This window comes from Vombatus ursinus, unplaced genomic scaffold (assembly GCF_900497805.2).
Source record: "Vombatus ursinus unplaced genomic scaffold, bare-nosed wombat genome assembly UNPS02009205.1, whole genome shotgun sequence".
In the NCBI taxonomy this organism is placed as follows: Eukaryota; Metazoa; Chordata; class Mammalia; order Diprotodontia; family Vombatidae; genus Vombatus; species Vombatus ursinus.
This window is the reverse complement of record NW_020948983.1, coordinates 51,345,580-51,366,363: the sequence shown is the minus strand read 5'-3', so window position 1 is coordinate 51,366,363 and position 20,784 is coordinate 51,345,580. Positions and strand designations below refer to the sequence as shown.

Sequence of the window (20,784 nt, the reverse complement as noted above, 5' to 3'; positions counted from 1 at the left end):
TCTTTGAGTGCTTCTATATAAATTTCTAATTAAAGGCAATAGTTTTTCTTATTTAAGTTTCCTTTCAATGTTTTATTTTTGAAATTTGTCTTTAAAAATTTGCATACATAATAAATTTATTTCTGTCCTAGAAGTGTTATCATTTAACTGTGCTGTAAATGTGATGTTAAAATAAATGTTTTATCTTTAGGTATTAAATATGATGCTGGAAAAGAAGAAAAATACCTGCAGGAAATTAAGCAGAGAGATCTGTCAAGAATTGAAGAAGCCTTACAAAAAGCCGCTGAGAAAGGTATTTGTGATAACCTGTCCATTTTGATAAACTCAGGTTTCCTGGAAAAGCGCCATTTTTCTTCTTAATCTTTTGTATCAAGAAGTCATGATAGGTTTCCTTTGAGAATGACCTTAAAAAATTGATATTATAGTAGCTTGAATTTTTTTGGTATGCTTAAATGTACTTTAAATAGCCTTTTCAAAGCTTATTTATATTCTTGCAAGCCTTTTTGTTTTACACAAAAGTATAGCTATGGCTTGTTTGTATCTAAGTTCCTGAAAATAATGAAATTAAATTCTTTGCCATGATGATGTCACTCTAAGAGAAAATGGATAATATTAAAGCAGCACTGTTATTTTATTGCAAACAGACTCTCCCTTTGACATTGTCCTGGATGTTCTTAAACTATGTGTTCCATTTTTGGCTTTTCATTTCCTTTCCATGAGTTTTTTCTTTCTCATCTAGAAAAATTCTGTGTGTGGTAAATATTTTCTATCACTTTGGGGAAGAATAATAAGATTGGAGTGAGAAGAAAATTTTATTTACAGAAGGAAGGCAGCTAGGACTGGTAATAGAGTGAAAGGTTTTTTCTTTCTATGTTTCTAGTTTCAAGTCAAGCCTAAGGTGGTGCTATGTAGCAATTACTAACATATGGCATCATTTTTCTGTATTTCTGTGTTGGAAGAAGACTTCTTAATTATAGAATGCTAATGTAGTTGCCATACAATTTGGTCTGGAGTTGGTTGTCCGGAATTGAATAGAAGTGGATTTTTTTGTTAGTGTGATTTCTTTTTCTAGTTCAGGCATAAGGTATATAATTAATGAAATGGGGGAAATCTGCCATGAAATTGAATATGCTTGCTCATTAGGGATATGTGTTCATTATATCTTCCTCATAGGGTTGGTATGAGGAAAATGTGGTGTAGACCTTGAAAGCACTGTAGAAATGTGACTTGTCATTCTTAGTATTAGCACTTTTGGTGCCAAGTATTTTCTCTTTATAACATGAGCTGGTGAGGCAGCTACATTGCCCAGTTGAAAGATGGCTGGATTTTTAAGTCAGGAAAACCTGAGTCTATGTCCTGCTTAACACTTACTTAGCTGTTTGACCCTGGGACTCTGAATTGCTTTCAGCTACAGTTTCCTCAAAAGGAAGGTCAGGATAGCACCTACTTCAAGTGGTTGTTTTAAAGATCAAATGAGATAGCATGTAAAGTACTTTGTAAGATTTCAAGTGCTGTGACAGTGCTGTTATTATTAGAAACATTTAAGTACAGTTTTCTTCAAAGGCAAAAAGCCCTAAACTTTATTACTCTTAAGTTTTTTGAAAAAAAATTTGAGTTCTTTCCTTTCAACTTTCTTTAGCAACTTAGATTTTTTTTTTGTCTGTAAAGATAACTTACTTTTATATGTTGTTCTCACTTATTTCCTAAGTACAATAATACTTTGAAATCCTTTTTTTGGACAAATGAATATGCCTATTCCTACACACATTCTTCCTAAATGACTTACTTTTGCTTCATTAGAATTAACTTCTAACTTTTAGTATATTTTCTAAAGTACTCTGACTTGGTGTGATGGAAAGAGCACTAGTATTAATGTTAGGAAGGATTTGTGGCCTGACTGCTGTTTACTACTTATGTGGCCTTAATTTCCACATTTTTGAAATCAGGGGTTTTTAACCTGGTGTTTTGCATTTAAAAAATTGATAAATATATTTCAGTGTAAGTGGTTTCCTTTGTAATACTATGTATTTTATTTTATTCATTTAAAGACATTACTCTTAGATGAAGTTCATAGGCTTTACCAGATTGCCAAAGGGCTCCATGATGCATAATGTTAAAAACCTTTCCTCTGAGGCCTCTTTCAATTTTAACATTGTCTGAATCAGTGGAAGGAAAAATAACTTAGAAAACTTTGGAATTCTGTCCTTTTTGTATAACAGTGAACAAATCAAATGTATTTTTTCTGTAGTCGTAGTATATTAATATTATACCTGAAAGTTCCTTTTATTCCTTTCTCACTTCCCAAAATATGCTTCATTCCTTCCAAGTGATAAATGCATGGAGGTTATAATTTGTAGAGATTTTTAAAGAAAAAGACTAAACAGTTATTCTGTGTTATAAAGATATGCTTGGTACATTCTTTTATCTTGGGAATTGACATTTTAGTTGGCACTCTTAAAGCACATATCTATTCTACTTTTTATATATGCTTAAGGGCTTTTTTGGAATTAAGGCTCCTATTTGCTACATCTTGTACAATTAAAACTTCTAATGCCTTTAAGTATGGGAGAGGGAACATGAAAAATGAGTGACTTAACCATTTAGGATGGAAGATAGTCATTTTGTATAATTTGAAAAGGTATATCTGTGTTATAAAACCAATGGGAATTTTCATTGCTGGGGTAGTATTAACCAAAATTAGAAAGTAAAACTTATTTTAATGTTACTATGTGAGATACATTAATGAAAAAAAGACCTTTTTAAAAATGAGAGGGGTGCATGGATTTGTATTTTTCCTCCAACTTAATTGACTGTTCTGTTTCATTTTTTATTCAATTTTATTTTATTTTCAGTTCTGAATTCTCTCCCTTCTACCTTGTTCTACTAACCCTCCCTTCCCCATTGAGAAAGCAAGAAAAACAACCCAGTACAAGTATGTATAGTCAAGCAAAACCAAGTTTCATCTTAGCCATGTCTTTCCTCCCTTCCCCTGTGCCTTCCACCCCCTTCCCCCTACCCTTATGCTTCAGTATTCACTCTTGAGTCTGTTAGATCTCTATGTGGAAGTGAATAGCATGTTTCATCATGACTCCTTTGAAATTGTGGTTGATTATTATGTTGATCAAATTTCCTGAGTCTTTCAAAGTTGTTTATCTTTACTATATTTTTGCTATTGTATAAATTATTTTCTTGGTTCTGCTCACTTCACTTTATATCAGTTCATTCAGGTCTTGCAAGTATTTGATAATATGTGAAGAAAGGCTTCATTTTCCTTCATTTGCTAAGAATTAAAAACTTAATTGTCCTTATAGATATTTACTTCACTCATACACATGTAAAATGCTTTTCTAGATGGTTTTGTGAAAAAATTCATTGATTTACTTCCTTACATTTGATGTAGAATATACAGGTAGTCCTTGCTTTTTTATTTACATTCATTCAAAGCAGTCTGATTAACAACTATGCTGTATCTTTTTATTTAAAATTTTTAATTGAGATCTTTATTTTTATATGATCTTCATTTCCCAATATAGTCCTCACCCCTCCTGCCCCCAAAGATTCATCCCTTATAACAAAGAATAAAAAAGAAAGCAAATACTTTTTTCATTTCTTTATTAATTTATTTTCATTTATACACAATCACTTCCATAAGCTTTTGAGTTTTAAATTTTTCTCTCCTTCCTCACCTCCCTCCCCAAGACGGCATGCAATCTGACATATATAGGCTATACCTATATATTCCTATTAGACATATTTTCACATTAGTCATGTTGTAAGGAAGAATTAGAACCAATAGGAGGAACCACCAGAAAGAGGAAACGAAACAAAATAGAAGAAAAAAAATAGCAAATAGTATGCTTCGATCTGCATTCAAACCCCATAGTTCTTTCTTTGGATGTGGGTAGCATTTTCCATCATGAGCCCTTTGGAGATGTCTTAGATCCTTGTATTGCTGAGAAGGGCTAAGTCTATCAAAGTTAGTTATCACACAACGTGGCAGTTACCGTGTACTGCGTTCTCCTGGTTCTGCTCACTTCACCTAGCATCAGGCCATACAAGTCTTTCCAGGTTTTTCTGAACTCAGCCTGTTCATCATTTCTTATAGCACAACAGTATTCCATTACATTCATATACCACAACTTGTTCAGCTGTTCCTTAATTGATGGACATCCCCTCATTTTCCAATTCTTTGCCACCACAAAAAGAGCTGCTATAAATATTTTTGTACATGTGGGTCCTTTTCCCATTTGTATGATCTCTTTGGGATACAGCCCTAGAAGTACTATTGCTGGGTCAAAGGGTATGCACATTTTTTATAGCCCTCTGGGCATAGTTCCAAATTGCTCTCTGGAATGGTTGGATTATTTCACAACTCCGCCAACAATGCATTAATGTTCCAGTTTTCCCATATCTTCTCCAACATTTATCATTTTCCTGTTTTGTCACATTGGCCAATCTGATAGGTGTGATATGGCACCTCAGAGTTGTTTTGATTTGCATTTCTCTAATCAATAGTGATTTAGAGAATTTTTTTATATGACTATAGATGGCTTTAATTTCTTCATCTGAGAACTGTTCATATCCTTTGACCATTTTATGATTTGATAATTTCCAAATTGATAATTGGGGAATGACTTGTATTTGAAGGGCTTTAAAAGCCAAACAGAAGATTTTGTGTTTGATCCTGAAGGTAGTAGGGAGCCATTAGAGTTGATTGGATTGGGACTGTGTGTGACTTGGCCATACCTGAGCTTTTGAATGATCACTTTGATAGTTGAATGGAGGATGGATTTGAGTGGGGAGAAACTTGAGGCAGGGAGACTACCTAGAAAGTTGTTGCAAAAACTTAGGCATAAGGTGTTGAGGGCCTGCACCCAGTATGGTGACAGTGTCAGACAAGAGAAAGAGTGATAGATGAGAGCTATTATGAAGGTTGAATTGACAGAACCTAATAGTAGATTGGATATAGACAGTAGGGGTGGGAAGGTGGGGATAGGGAAGGAGATGGATGAGACAGAATAAGAGAGAGAGAAAAGATAATACCTAGCTTGTAAGCCATGGCTAAACATATCTAGTTTCTTTAACTGGACCTTATATGCCCAGGACTCAAAGTCTGTTACCATCTTGGTTGCCCTCTGAATACTGCTTACGTTATCAGTGTTCCTTAAACCCTGGCACCCAAAACTGAACACACTACTCCTGGTGAGGCATGGTGCAGTTAGAGTACAATGAAACTAACACCTCCCTATTCCTGGAAGGTATGTCTCTCTTTATTCAGCCCCATATTACATTATTTTTTTTGGTTGCTATTTCACTTAGCTGATTTTGTGGTCCAGTATGTTACCTCTTCCTCCTAGTTTTCTGTCATCTGCTGATTAGATTACCATACTATCTCTGCCTTTATCTAAACCATTGATAAAACTGTTAAATAGCATAGGGTCAAACACAGCTCTCTAAAATATTCCACTTGTGATCTCTTGCCATGTTGTTAATGAATTCTATTCTTTGAGTCCAGCCATCTCTAACCAGTTTAGAGTCCACCTAATTGTATTATTGTTTAATCTATGTCTTTTCATCTTTTCCACAATAATTATATTAGATACTTTATCAAAAGCTTGGCTAAAATCTAGGCAAACTGTATCCATATTGTTTGTAATTCTGTCAAAAAAGGAATCAAGATGATGTTTTATTGATGAAGCCCTGATGGCACTTTGTTGTCAATATTTCTCTTTCACCAACTATATTTTTAGTGATTGTTTTGTAATGATTTTTATGGACACTGAGAAGAGAAGGGCCCCTTCTTCTTCAGAAACAGAAGTGAAAGAGTAGAGAATGGGTGATGTCAGGGGTCTTTGAGATATAGAATAAAGGGGAAAAGAGTGAGTTCATGGTGAATGACATCTGTGTAAAGTATGATTTGAAGTCTTCTACTTAGAGGGATGGCTGAAAATGGTGGTATGTAGTTTAGAGAGAAGGGAAGCAATTCTTTTTAAAAAAAACCTTATTTTTATTGATATATTTTTATATCACCTTCATTACAGAAAATATCCCCTTTCTCCGCCTTGGTGCAGAGACATGAACATCCCTTATAAAAAAGATTTTGAAAGAGAAAGGAAAAAAAATGCAGTTCAGTAAAACCAATTAACGTATCAACCATGTCTGAGAATGTATGCAGTATCCCACACCCATAGTCTCCTGCCTCCAAAAAGAAGGGAAGGAATTGCATTTTCTTGTCTTTTTTCCTGGACCAAATTTGGTCAATATAATTTGTGTAGTATTATTAAAAATCCTTGTAGCTTAGTCGTTTTTCTTGTTTTTTTCAAATCTTCCATGACCCAAGTGATAGAATCCTTTTCCTTTCAAGAAATTGCTGTTCTTTTTAGATACTTAAATCTAAATTCCTGTATAGTGGAATCAAAACTAAATCTATGTCTTGACAGTTTTAGAAACAAAGTATAAACATAGGGATGTTTGACTATTATTGATGAAATAAAATTTATTCACTTTATATTTAAGTGATAAAAGTAGAACCACAAGAATATTTATTTTAGAAACATTCTGAACTGAGATTATACTGAACTAACCTGTTTATTTAGAAATAGATTAGTTCAGTATACTCTCATTTCAGTTGTCTTGTTAAATGATACTTGATTCAGTGAATTATGTTTAAGTATATGTTGTATATTGAATGAGAGGTACATTTCTTCAACAGTCTTATTATAAATACCTTGCCTTTTGGTTATTGCTCTCATGGGGATGTAGGCGTACACTCAGGGGAGTTCATATATGGCTTGGAGAACTTTGTTTGCAAGGACATCAAGCCGGGTGGGTATGCATGATTAATTATATTACTTTCTCTAATTATAAAAATAAGCACTTTTTCATGCTTGTGTTTTTGGGGTAAAGCCCATTTTTTGTGGAGCTGCGCTTTTGAATAGTATGGTAATATAATTTATAATTTCACTGATTTGAGAGTTTGCACCGCTGCTCCAATGTTATTTAAGTAACCTTTGGAGTTTTGAAATCTTGGTTTGTGGCTTTTGTTGTGCTTTACAGGTAGTATTATATTTCTAAGCCATTTTAATACCACACATGAAAATTTGGTTTCCCACAAAAAGCACATTGAAGGATGATGATTTGCTTTGCTGAAGGATTCACAGTAGTATTCTTTTATATTATAAACTCCTTAGGTGTATTGTCAATTACAGATGACTTTATTAACATCTAATTTATGTAGAACTTTTCAGAAATAAGTATGTAAAGTGAGGTATATCTCTAAGTTTAGTTAAATAACAAGGAAAAGTTTGTCTTCTTATTAAAATGATACAGCTGAAACTACTGACCTCGCTGGAAACATTTGGTTTCATTGTAATAGAGTAAACAGTTTGCACAGCACTTGTCAGTGCGTTTAAGAAAATTGCTCTGTGCCATGGGCTTAGGACTAATGTTTCTTCTATCAAATGTGGTTTTTTTGGGGGGGGGGTAGGGGAGATCCAAGCATGATAGATCCTCAACAGTAGGTCTAGATTGCATAGCTACCATTTTAAATATTTTAAATATATTTTAATAATTTTAATAATAATATAATTTTAATATTTTAAATAATTTGATAACATGAGATTCTACAGTAGTTCAGTATTTACCTGCTAAATTTCATAAACTGTGAGCATGTCTAGCCTCCAGCAGCAGTAGATAATTTTGCCAGATTTTGCTAAGATATAAGCTGAGCTTTGGATCTAGTTAATTCCATGATAACATTTTAATACCTACTAATACTAATAAATAGCACTTGGTAAGTGTTGTTAATACATTGTGACCTGAATAGGATAATGCAAAGCAAAATCTCATTAATTGAGATTCTACTTATTTTTTTGGGCTCTTTTTAAAAATAAGCCTTCTTATGTTGAAAATTTTAGGCTGGATTTACTATTATTGATTGTGAAATGATAGGATAATTTTGCTAAAGGTGACACACTTGAATGTATCTGCATCTTTTTCCAAAGGTTCTTCATTGAATCAATAATATGTTAGGTTTTCAAAGTATTGCTAACACATTCAAGTTAAAAATGAAGTTGTATAAACTGGGAGAATATTTTTGAAGGGCAATATATGTTTGAATATGTTGCCCAGTTTCAGGTAAATGTGCCTGCTAATTTTGTTTCTAGATTCAAAGAGATTATAAGATTGGTAGTAGCTTGGTTTCAGAACTTTTATTTGTATATGGAATAGTAGTAGAAGCCTGTTTTGAAAGAGGTAAAATGAGGATAGAGAGGTTTGCCATCAGGAAGAAACCTGTCTTTTCCTCTTGTTTTTCTTTTCTGTCCAATAGTCTAACTTGAATTCTATCCTTTTCTCACAAAAATGCTTCCATTGAGAAGGACGTAAACGTAAAAAGCACAAAAAATATTTTAAGAAACCTTTTAAAGGTCTTGATCGCTCAAAAGGTAGGTACATGTGGCTTTTTATATTGTTTCAAATATGTTGTTATGTGGTTTATTTCTTTGAAGGCATTCACTAAAATGTTATGTCAGTTTAAAAATAATGTTGAATTTAGGATTGATAATGCTTCTTAAACATGTAACAAAAAAGCAGAAGATAAAAACTACTGGTGGTGTAAAAATTTTCTCTTCAAAATGTATTGACTTTTATGATCATTATATATCTGGTTTATCAAGTCCAGATATCAACTATTTAACTTAATTTAATGTTTCTCTGTTTTCTCATAGATAAGCCAAAGAAAGAAAAAAAAGATACATTTTTGGAAAAGCTGGCAACTCAGGTCATAAAAAATGTACAAGTGAAAATCACAGATATTCATATTAAGTATGAAGATGATGTAAGTTCAGCTTACTGTGCTTTAGTTTTAAAATCAACAAATTCATTGGCCCTACCAGTTAATATATATTTTTAAAAGTAGAATTGCCAGATTGTGAACATTAAAAAAAACTGTTAATTTCCTTTATGTAGTCAACTCTTAATTTATCTATATATGTGTTACATGTGGCAAATTTTTAGTGGACTGTATTTGGCCACATTTTAATCCCAGACTGATTTTCTTCTGATTCCTTGTACATTTATATATCTTCTATCCCCTTGTCATTTGGTGAGTACTTAGAGAATGCATCTTTTATCATTAATTTGTCTAAGCAAAAGTATGATTATATGGGTAAATTTGGTACAAAATATTAAATGCTACACCCTAAGGTTAAACATGCAATTATTCTTTTATTCTGTTCTTGTTGATTATGTTACTGCTGTGTTTCATTTACATAAAAGATCAAAAGCTAGACTTACATAATTTATTACATGAAAGAAACTATAAGAGATCCCTTCATCTATTCTTATAATTTTATAAGTGGCACAGAGAAGTCACACAACCAGTTTTTTGTAGAGACATGAATAGAACCTAGGTCTTATGTCACCTTACACATATATACCTTTGTTTATATACCATGATTAGTTCAAACAACCACACTAAAGCACCTTCAGAAATTAAACTGCATAAATGGACTGACTGGTGTGACACCAATAAGTTTAGATATTTTATTGGTTTATTTTAGTGAATTCAGTAGTTGTTATTTTTTTTGTGCATTTTTTCCCTAGTTTTGAAATGCCTTATGGATGAATTTTTCTTAACTTCTTACAAAGTTCGTGAAATATGGATCAATGTCTCATTGAAGACAATGAAAACTTTCCTGAATATTTAATATAATATTTTTAAACCCACCATGTATTTATACTATTTGTCCAAATTACCTTTGAAATGAATTTTAGAAAACCTGTTTATTTATTTGTTTTACAGGTAAACTTTCCCATTCCCTTCAACTAATCCTTACATGGCATATTTAAGATTATTTCAAGACCGTTTACCATCTTGGTTGCTCTCCTCTGAATGTTTTTTACCTCATTGTCTTTCCAAATACCTGGTGCCCAGATTAAACTCGGTATTTCAGATGTGGCATGACCAAGGGAGAATACAGCAGAACCATCACCTCCCTTGTTCTGAATACTGTGCTTTTCTTAATAGCTTACGTTCACATCAGCCGTATGATACTGGACAACACACATGTATTATACTGATCTTGTAGTTCACTAAAACCACCCAATATATTTCTGAGTTATGTAGCTAAATCTCTCTTCTTTGTACTTGTGAAATTGATTTTTGAACCCATGTAGAAACCTTTACTAATCCATATTGAATTTCGTCTTATTAAATTCACTTTAGTTTTTTAGATTTGGTAGGTCTTGCTTCTGTTATCCAATGTAAATATATCCCTTTTAGCATCTATCATTTGCAAATTTGATATTCATACAAGGTCATTGATTTTTTTAAAAAAATGTTAAATACCACAAGGACAATGACACATTAAATATGGGGCATTCTACTAGTGTTGTCCTTCCGAGATTATATTGAACCCTTAATGATTGATTACTTTTTGTGTCTATTTCAAATCTATCCAATTGTACTATTGCCTAAATTATTTCTTTTCTTGTCAAGGAGAATAGTATGAGGTATTTTGTCAAATATTTCTCTTAAATGTTAGGTAAATTACTCAATAGCAGTCCCCTGTTCTGCTAGTCTAGTAACCCTGTCAAATAAGTGAGGTTAGTCTATAATGACCTGTTATTGTTGAAACCATACTGACTCTTTGTGATCACTGCTTCTTTTTCTGGTTGTTTCAATTTAATTTTCTCTTTAAAGGAATTTTGCCAGGGATTGAAGTCAAACTCATTGTCCTGTAGTTGCAGATCCCCATCTCTTTTCTGTAATGCTGTAATAATTTTTTAAAATCAAGACATTTTTTCTATGTAGCCCTGAAGTATGTCTCTCATTCTCCATGCTTAGTTAGGGATTGTATCTTGAATAAGGAGCTTAGCAGTCACATCTGCCTTTTTTCCCCTGCCCTGGTGACTTAATCTCATCAAGAACAGCTACTATGCTCTTTTACTGTCTTCCTGCTTATCTTGGGTTTTAACTTTCTATTAATCATTTTTGGCTCAATAGTCTAAAAATGATTCTTCTTGACAGACAAAACATAATAGCTTTACTGTCTAGCAGTCTTATTTCTTTTTTGGTTCACTTTTTCATTAGTATAGCTCCTGCTCCCCTGCCTATTTTTTATTGTCCTTCACTTTCATTTCACTTTTAGCACAATTTGAACTTTAGTACTCTTTTTTACAGGATAATGCTATACTTTTTTGTTAATCTTCCATCACCTACCTGCCTTTGTTTCTGTCTTCTGTACATGTCTTTTAAAAATCTAAGTTGGTTGATGAATTCACTTTGTGTCCATATTGATCTCAGTTTCTCCTTTTCTTACTCATCAGTATTATTTCCCTTTGTGTCTTCAGAATTTCATTCTTGGGAAGCTTTCAATCCCATCTAAGATGACTTCTATAGGATTTTAGTCCAGAATCCTACCTATTTTTTAACCCTTTGAAATCTCTCCTCTAAAATCTAGGATACATGTCGTGCTACTCCTGGATTGCTTCTCTTTATCACAGACTTTAAGGTGGATTGGTTGCTGTTCTCCAGCATATCTGTTTGCCCACTAACCATTTCCTCCTTGTTGAGGAGAATCAGATCTAGAAAAGCAGTTACTCTTTGTTCCTTTGCTTTTTGAAGGATGACGTTATCTTCAAGACAAATCAACAAATTGTTAGCAGCTCTGCTTTTGGCTGAGAAAATGCTCTGAACAATTAAAAGACCTTTGTCACTTCTTTATCATGTTTCTGTACCAGGTTTGTTATGTGTTTCTTGAATACTCTTCTGTTTTCTCTTTATGTTCAGATGGTCTGTAGTAAACTTAGATGACAGTTTTAACTCTGCTTCTGTCTCCATTGGTCCTTACATAAATGTGTTCCCCTTTGATTCTTCTATTTTCTCACATGAATATGTCAGTGCTACTCTGCCTAACTTTTAACTATCTCTTCTTTTTGAATAAGGTATAACTTTCCTTAACTATATTCTAATCATAAGTCCCATCAGAACAAATTTCAGTAATACCTATGATGTCAAATTTGACCCCTTCGGATGTATGTTCCCCTTGCTTATTAGCTATAGTTCATTTATATATTGCCTCTTCAGTCATCTTTAGCCACTAGGCTTTGTTTCTGGCTCTTGGATTTTTGTATCCTAAGAAATTCTCTCCTTTTTTGTAGTTTTTCTCTTTAGGATTCAGCTTGGTGAATACATACATGTAGGCGTTTTACTTCCTTACTCCTTGCTTTTTAGCTTAAAGCTCTTTTTATTATATTTACAATACTTCAGGCAAATACATTTTTACTCTAATGCTATTATCATTTTTAAAAAAAAAATCAAGATGTTTGTCTGTGTAGCCCTGAAGCATGTCTCTCATTCTCCATGCTTATTTAGGGATCATATCCTAAATAAATGGTTTAGCAGTCCCATTTGCCATTTTTTCCTTGTTTCCTTTGTACCTTGTTAGGTACACTTCATCCCCATAATTTCTGTGTTTTAAACTTTCATCCAGAAATTAATTTCTGTTCTCAGACACAGTCTTCAAAATCAGTTGTTGACTTCACAAATCTATTTTTTTCTTTCCTTGGCTTCACTTGGCGGCAGTGATAGAAACAATAGCTATGCTCCTAAGAGCTTTTATTTCTTGCCCAAGACTTCATATTTAATAATGTTTTCTGGATTTAGTTTGTAATATAATTTATGTCAGTATGAATTACTGGGAATGGATAGTAATCAACAGAATTAATAAATGCTGGATGGCGTTCTTTCCATTCCTGGCTAAATGCTCTCCTCCCCCTCAAAAAAAGCATAACTTTTTATTATTAATGTCAGATTGACAACTGTCTGCTTCATCAGGGAATTACTAGTCATAAGTATTAGCCTCTTCATCCTTTTATCCTATGTATCCACAACAGGAAGAATCTGCTGGGAAGAAAATTTTATTACTTAGCTTCAAGTGTTCAGTGGTCTTCCTTCCCTTCCTTCTTTTTGTCACACTCTTTGTCTAGCCTCCTAAGAAAACACAAGAATTCCTTTTGCTTCTTCAGATGCTTTCTTCTTTTCTTTTCAACTTTAAATACTATCTTTAATTCTCTTTCTTGTTTTAAAGGATTAGATACTTCATTCTTCCTATTAATCTGGAGAGTGGAAAGGAGTTATCTTCTAGAAGAGAAAATAGTTTTCATTTGAGCATAGGTTGCATTAAATGCAGATACAAAAATCTTGTATTAAATGTAATTGTTATCATTGAATTTTTAAATAAAGAAAATTCATAATTTTGTCCTTAGTCCTCTATAAGAAAAAATTCAGTTTTTCCTGAAATTTACATTTGGAATAAATTAGCATCCTTTATTATTTAGGTCATTATACAATTGGATAACATGTTTCATAATGTAAGAAAAAATTTGAAGTATTCAAGCTCTAAAAAGTGTGAAGAAAACTGAGATTTTAGTTGCTTACATATGTAAACATTCAGAGAGATGTTACTGAGACAAAAATGTAGATAATAAATACCCTTCACCCACCTTAACTGGACCCAATACTGGACTCACAAATCTGGAGAATTGTGTTTTTTCTTCACTACTATTTATAGTATCCCACTCTTCACTTTAAAGGATTAAAGTATGGATTCCTCCTGTCTCCTTACCACCTCTAAATTTATAAAAGGTTGCCCTTTCAGTGATTTCTTTACAGATTTAAACTTTGACCAGCAGGCTAATCCGAGTGTGTGTGTGTGTGTGTATGAGACACACACATACATGCACATTTGTTCTGTTTTGGAGTGTTGTATATTTCATTGAACATTTCATTTTTTTCCTTGATAGGTCACTGATCCAAAGCGACCTCTTTCATTGGGAGTGACATTGGGAGAACTTAGTCTTTTGGTAATGTTGATTTTATTTCAGTAGTTTTTATGGAATGTGTGAAGTATTATTATAAAGACAGAGGATGAATTGTTTATAGCACCTGCAGATTACTATGACTATATTTATGTTTATGACCATTGCCCTTTTACAATCTAGAGTATTAAATGAAAAGTTTTGTCATGTTAATTCTATATTTTTCCAAAAAATTGAGTTGGCTTTCATAAATAGTGCATTTAATAAAATAATAAAATTATGTCTTATCAGTCTAAATTAATAACCAAGCATTTATTATGTACCTACTAAGTATTAGCCACTGTCTTAGGCTCTGGGGATATAAAACCCAATGAAATAGTCCCTCAGGTTCCTTACATTCTATAATCAAAAGCTAATTCTTAAAGTAAAAACTCTTTGTAGCAATGAAGTTTATAACTTTGTGAGTGATTTGGAATTGTAGCATAATGCTACGTTCAGAATTTCCCCTTTCAGTTTTTGTAGCCTGACTTATTGAGCCAATCAAGTTATATGTCTTGAGCTGAAGACGTAGATTGTAAAGTACAAGCAAAAACTCCTCAACAAGCACCACCAGTTGAATTGTTTTATAGAAGGTTTATATTGAACTGGTTGACCTGTTAAGGAAAATAAATTTTACCTTATTGGTTCTCAGTTTTAATTAACATATACAAGACGTCTGAAACTGTTACTGTTTCTATTTAATAGAGAAGTTGATACATTTATCTGAAAGAAAAAACAAACCCACTCACTACACAAATGCTGTCTACAGTACCTGTAGATTTTTTAAAGAACAGAAACAATTCCACAAATTCTGCAGATATCTTTAAAATTATGGCACTTATGTACAAATGTCTAAAAATTTGTTAAGTGTATTTATTATGAAGATTCATAAATAGGTAATTTGTGATTCAGAAAGATGTTTATTTGCAGAATAGTGATCATATTTAATACTCAATTCATAACTCAGGAATTTTATTAAGTGATGTATTCAATAAATATAATGTTTACTGATGTTCTCTTTCTTCTCAGTTACTTTCCTATTCACTCCCTCATATTTTGCAGTGGTACATAGACTGTTTTCTCTGCAGTATGGTTTTCCCTAGGCTGTAATTGTGAGCAGTATCAAGAGGCATGATAAGGGTTCTGAAAGGAACTTATTGTGATTAATTATGTTCATGTTTCTTTAATTATTTTTATCTGGCTTTGAGGTGCCACCAAGGAAAAATTATCCTTTTAAGGTTACAGTTGGATTGATTCTAGGAGATTTTTCTGATTTATCTAGTCACCATGAGAACAACTTACTTACATAATATTTTGTTTCTACTTATTTGTAAAATATCTCTTAAAAACAATTATATGAGTAGATTTGGTAAGTCTTCAATCTTTTTATTTTGTGTTAGAATTGTAAAGGTCAAAGTAGGCTTTAAATGTCTGTTTCTCATTCAGCCTGCAAATTCATACTGTCAAATGTTAGCTAGACCCTTTCACTTGGTCAGCAACTCCTTGCTAATGTCTTCACTGAATTTCGTTATACAATGGCTATTTGAAATCTTTTCCCTCCTAATGAATCTGTCAATCCAATATTTTTGTCCTTTTCATTTTTAGCAGGTGACCTTGCCTCCTACTTACCCTTCACAATAGCATTTCTCAGTCCTCACTCATCCTTTCCCCCTCTCTCAGAGCAATGACTGTCTATCCTTTACAATGCTAACTACACTACCCTATCCTCTTGATTCCTACCTTTTCCCTTCCTTTTTACGTCATTATTGCCTTTCACATTTTCAGGCAATTTTCCATGGACTCTTAAAAAGTCTTTATGTTAAAAAAAAATCTCCTTTTTGATCCTCCTACCATTAAACTACCACATTCTCTTGATCTCTTTCCCTTTGTTACCAAGCTTATTGAAAGTATGGGCTGTTATACTCATTGACTCCATTTCTTCACCACTAATTCATCTGTTAAACACTTATCTGGATTTTACCCCTACCATGTTTTACCCAAATTGCTTTCTCCAAGATCACTAGTGACCTTTGTAGCCAAACCTAGTACTTTTTTCTTACTCGTGTCATTATCCGTGCCTTTCAGCAGCATTTTATACTTCCATATCTTTTCTTCAAAACTCTTTCATTGGCTTCCATGACTCTGAATTGTCCTGATGTTTTTCTTGTCTCATTCCTCTCTGAGTAAGTAAGGATACTTGATTTGGCTCTTCCATTAATTCCCCATGTACCTCTCTGTTCTGCAGTTTCCTTTTCTGGAAAAAAAAAAAGAAACTGAGTGCAGCATGAACTATGTAATTGGGAAATATTTAACAAAGTAAAAAATACAATAAAATGTGGATGATATTAATATGTGATTTTCTAAGTTGATAGACAGCCTGCAGGGATCCTTATTTGTGATTTAGTGGCCCCTGTTTCTATTTGAGTTTGAAATACCGAACGACATAATCTCTACTACGCCTCTTTCCAGCTGACATTCTCTGATTGTGAAATATTCATGGGGTTTGTACAATTCTTAGTGTTCATAGACTTAATCATAAATACTTTTTGGGCATAAGTATATACATATAAATTTTGATTTCATGCATTATGACAGCAAAGGTAGAGTGAGAAGAACAGAGGATCCCTTCTTGTGGAACTTAGGAGTCAAGCAGTTTTTTTCTTGGGTCACTGATAAAAAAAAATCATGGGCCACATAATTCAAAAGCAAATTTATTTTTATTATTTTTTTTTTGCTCAGAGTACCAGAGTAATTTTATTAATTTGCTTTTTAAATTAAGACAGGAAACATAACACCATTTTAGTTGTATTAATAGTCCATATTATGGTAGAAAATAGGAAAGGAAAGAAGATTTGGAGATAGGAGAAAGAGACAGGTAGGTAGAAGGAGAGAATGAGAGAAATAGAGAAAGACATAGAAGCTTTTAGGAAGGAGAACCTATGCATGCATAATTCATTTTGCCTAAAAGTGTGGAAACTATTTCATTCTTTGTTGAAAGCCCTGAGAGTTATACGTTTAACATATTTTAAACTGTTTTTCTATTTTTGAAAAAAAAATCCCAGCAGTCTTGTGATATTTGTTTTACTGAATGTGATTGAATTTATTAGGCACATTTCTGAAAGTTTGATTCTTGTTACTTCAAGGTGAGCACCCTTCTAGCCCCTCACCCTAGATTAACCCTCTACTCTTTTTTTTTCTTCCTAGTTTTTTCCTCTTACCCTTGTAAATCTATATAGGAAAACAATATAGCTACGGTTCTTTAGCAGATTTATTTTCTAAACTAATCTCTGTCTTCTTTTTTGAGATATAAAACCCTTTCTATATTGTATTTGAACATATAATATTTTTTAGCTATTATAGATACCCAACCAAATAGTCAAATGTTGTTTCTAATAATGTAGTGACCCATCCATGCCCTTCCATTCTGTGTAACTCTATACCCTCTAGATTAAAAAAATTGCCATAATATATTATAAAACATTTTAATTTCTACTGAAGTTTAGAAGCATAGACATTCTTGGAAAAGACTCATTTTCAGTGGAGAGAAAGCAGTAGTTGGCTGCACTGTAAATAGTGGAGTTTCTCATTTTTGTCTTCTTTGGTGGGATAATAACTTACTGTATTTTAGTTTATTAATACTAACAACTTTTAAGGCCATATTATGTATGTTTTCATATAATAAACTGTTAGTAAATCTCCTCTTAGATTAGTACTGGCTTTGCAGGAAAAATTAAGTGAAGAAGTAAATCTGATTAAATTTTCCTCTAATTAAACATTTAAAAATGTTCTGTGGATTGTAAACTGGTTAAAGTAACTCAGAGTTAGGTAGAAAATTCAACTATCTCATTTTCACTCTTGTTTTTTTTTTTTTTTGTTAAGTGACAATAAAGATATTCTTCAGAAAAGAATCAGTATATCATTTTTTTCAAGTTCCTTCATTTTGAGCAAAATATATTCATTTTATGCATTTTGACATTCAGAATATCTAATTTTGTCTTCTTTTTCATTCTTTAGACTGCTAATGACAATTGGACTCCATGTATATTAAATGAAGCTGCAAAGATCATATACAAGGTAATGCATTAGAGATGAATTTTCTCACTTCCTAATATAGGAAAATATATTTTGTCTCTAGACAATACCTTGGTTTAATAGAATGTGTGCTGAACTGAAAGCAGGAAATCTGGGTTCTACTCCTGGCTTTTTCACTCTCTGTATGACTGAGATAATCACTTAACTTCTCAGGTTTTTAATTTCTCAGTATATAAAATGTATTTCCTTAATAACTTCAAAATTCTGTGCTCTTATATTTCCTTCATATGATGTTTTCCATGAAAGTTTTTTAAGTATAAATTGAGGAGAATGTTTTAAATTTTCTTCTATAGCTTTTTCAAAGATAAGACAGTTATCAGAGAAAGACAGTGTTGTAATTGGTTGGTGGCATTAATGTTTTTTCTTTTATAGCTTGTACGCCTTGATAGTCTTAGTGCCTATTGGAATGTAAACTGCAGTACGTGTTACCAGGGATCCAAGGAACAGATATTGGTAATTCACTTTATGCGTTTATTGTCTAGATACATACTTGAAACCTTAAATGCATCAGTAGCTCTCGGATTTAATTGAAGCAGTGTGGATCTTAACCCATCCATGCCTCTTGTATGTCTGAGTGTCTTTGTTTGGCAACCAAGCCAGCTAAACATATCATCAGGTTGGATTCAGAGTGATAAATTTCTTGGCCTTAGTGTCTCTTATAGACTCACCATTCAAAGGGACCATGATCTACGTTGGTAAAGAGAGGACTTAGACTCTTGAGACTAAGTTTCATAAATATCTTTGAAATATTTAGGCCAATTTTGAAAGAAATTTATAAAAAGTATTCATTTTGAAAAGTATTTAGTAATAGGATAATTTTTACTTAGAAACACTAACTAAAAAGTAAAGAAACAGCATTGGATTTTTTATATCATAATTTCTATCTCCCAGTCTGAAAACAATTATTGTAGAGAAAAATTATGCTATTTCAGGTCTGAGGTATCTAACCTTGGTTAGATGTCCAACTTTGTTAATGAGGTGCTAGCATTTTCACTACTGTTTCCATAATTATTAAGTGAATAATTGAAAAATATAATTTTATTGAGTACAGATTTTACTTAGAACTGTTTACTTAATGGAAAAGGAATGAATAGCACTGTTCATGAATTGGTCTAAATTTTCTCTTACAGATATATAGCCTCATTTTTCATATGTTTATGCTCTTAAAATTACCCTTTCATTTGTAAGTCTGTGATCCTGTATGTCCTAATTGTAATGGCTGTGAAGTATTATTTTTGAGAGCTTAATATGTACTCTCCATCAATGCTTTTAAAATATAGCCCTTTAAATTCAAAGGAAAATTCTCTTCTATTGGTATTTTAAAATATGCTCCTAAGTCTTTAAGATTATTTTAGAACTTTTATTTTTTGAAACAAAATATGAATCTGCAAATTCTTTTTAGCATTTATCTCATTGGATTCCAAAAAGGAGATTAAAGTTCTAAATAAAAATTCTAAAATGGGGAATAAAGAGTTATTATTTAGTCTTTAAGTTTAGAAAAAATTGTTTTTATCTTTTTTCCTTTCATAATATATATTTTACATATATATTTGGTATAGTATGTAAGATATATATATATACACACATGCATATGTTTCTTTGCTTGGATTTTTTTGAATTTTTTTTTTTTTGTTAGGATCATTTGAAAAGTGGAATCCCTTCCACTAGTAGTAGCAGTGGATCTCCAAACTATCAATATAGTAAGTAATGCTTAAATTAATCTTGTATCTTTGCTAGAATGTGTGACTTTTTATTTTTCCTATATGTCTTCTAAACATACTTATGGACAAAAGTTGAAGTAAAATGGAGTGAAAACTAAGGTTTTTTTTTTCATATCTTAGCTTTATAAAAATGGATCAACATTTGGACGTTAAAGTTTTGATTATTTGGATTAGAACTAATTATTAAGGAATAAATCATTAATTTTTTCTATTAAAAGTTTTTTCTAGATACCTACGAGACAAAACACACTGTGCTTCCCTTTTTTTCCTTTAATAATTTTTTTTACTGATCTTTTGAAAAAGGATGTAGATATCAATTCCCAGTGATCACTTCAATTAGATTGACCCACCTAAACAAAACAAACCATTCCATTGGCCATGCATGACGTTATGAATTATAAGCCTTTCTCCACACTGATAATCTGCCATCTTTCTGCCAAAAGGAGGGAGGTATATTTCACTATGAATTCTGTGGCATTGAGACTTAAATCTTTACTTTATGTATTAACTGCCTAATCAGTCCGTTTATATAATGTTATGTTTTCTCCAGATAATAAATGACACAGCTTCTTCAATACAGCAGTTTTTTTCTTGGTGCTTAATAAACATTTAATTGAATTAACCTGAAGAAGTACCCTAGAACAACCTGTTGCTTGCCAGTAGGAGAGACTTTGAGGACTTCACTGCTTCTTTCTGCCCTCACTTCCCTCATTTCCCTACCCACTCTACAGTCTTGCCCCAAATATCTTACAATGTAGGACTTGAGTATCTTTCATTTGAGTCAGATAGACCATGACTTAGGACCACCTAGGAGTTATGAGGCTCTACTTCAGTTCCAGGATTACCCAAACACTGATCCTTTTGTACCCTAGGGATTCCCTGAATTGGAGAGTAACAACAAGGAAATGCTAGATAGTGAGGGCTCCACCTCTAGGCAAAGAGAGGGGTTAGTCAAATGGGAACAGAATTGAGCCAGAGTCCCAAGTCTCCATTACTCAAAAGCAGAAGAGAGTTCACCACCATAGAGGAGGCTACTCCCATAATCAGTATGCCTGACGAATGAGGGCTTCCTGTTAGTCCATCTGACTCTTTGTAAGTCTCTCCTTTTTTG

General features: G+C 32.5%; 1 protein-coding gene across 1 annotated transcript in view; it reads left to right on the top strand.

Moving 5' to 3' along the window:
• The window catches only part of VPS13C (vacuolar protein sorting 13 homolog C), a 182,176-nt gene that overhangs the window by 22,095 nt on the left and 139,297 nt on the right, over positions 1-20,784 (top strand). The window contains exons 5-10 of the mRNA XM_027851985.1: positions 191-292; positions 8,727-8,836; positions 13,807-13,866; positions 17,875-17,934; positions 18,325-18,405; positions 19,589-19,652. Coding sequence (XP_027707786.1) covers positions 191-292; positions 8,727-8,836; positions 13,807-13,866; positions 17,875-17,934; positions 18,325-18,405; positions 19,589-19,652 — 477 coding nt within the window. The remainder of the gene's footprint in view (positions 1-190; positions 293-8,726; positions 8,837-13,806; positions 13,867-17,874; positions 17,935-18,324; positions 18,406-19,588; positions 19,653-20,784) is intronic.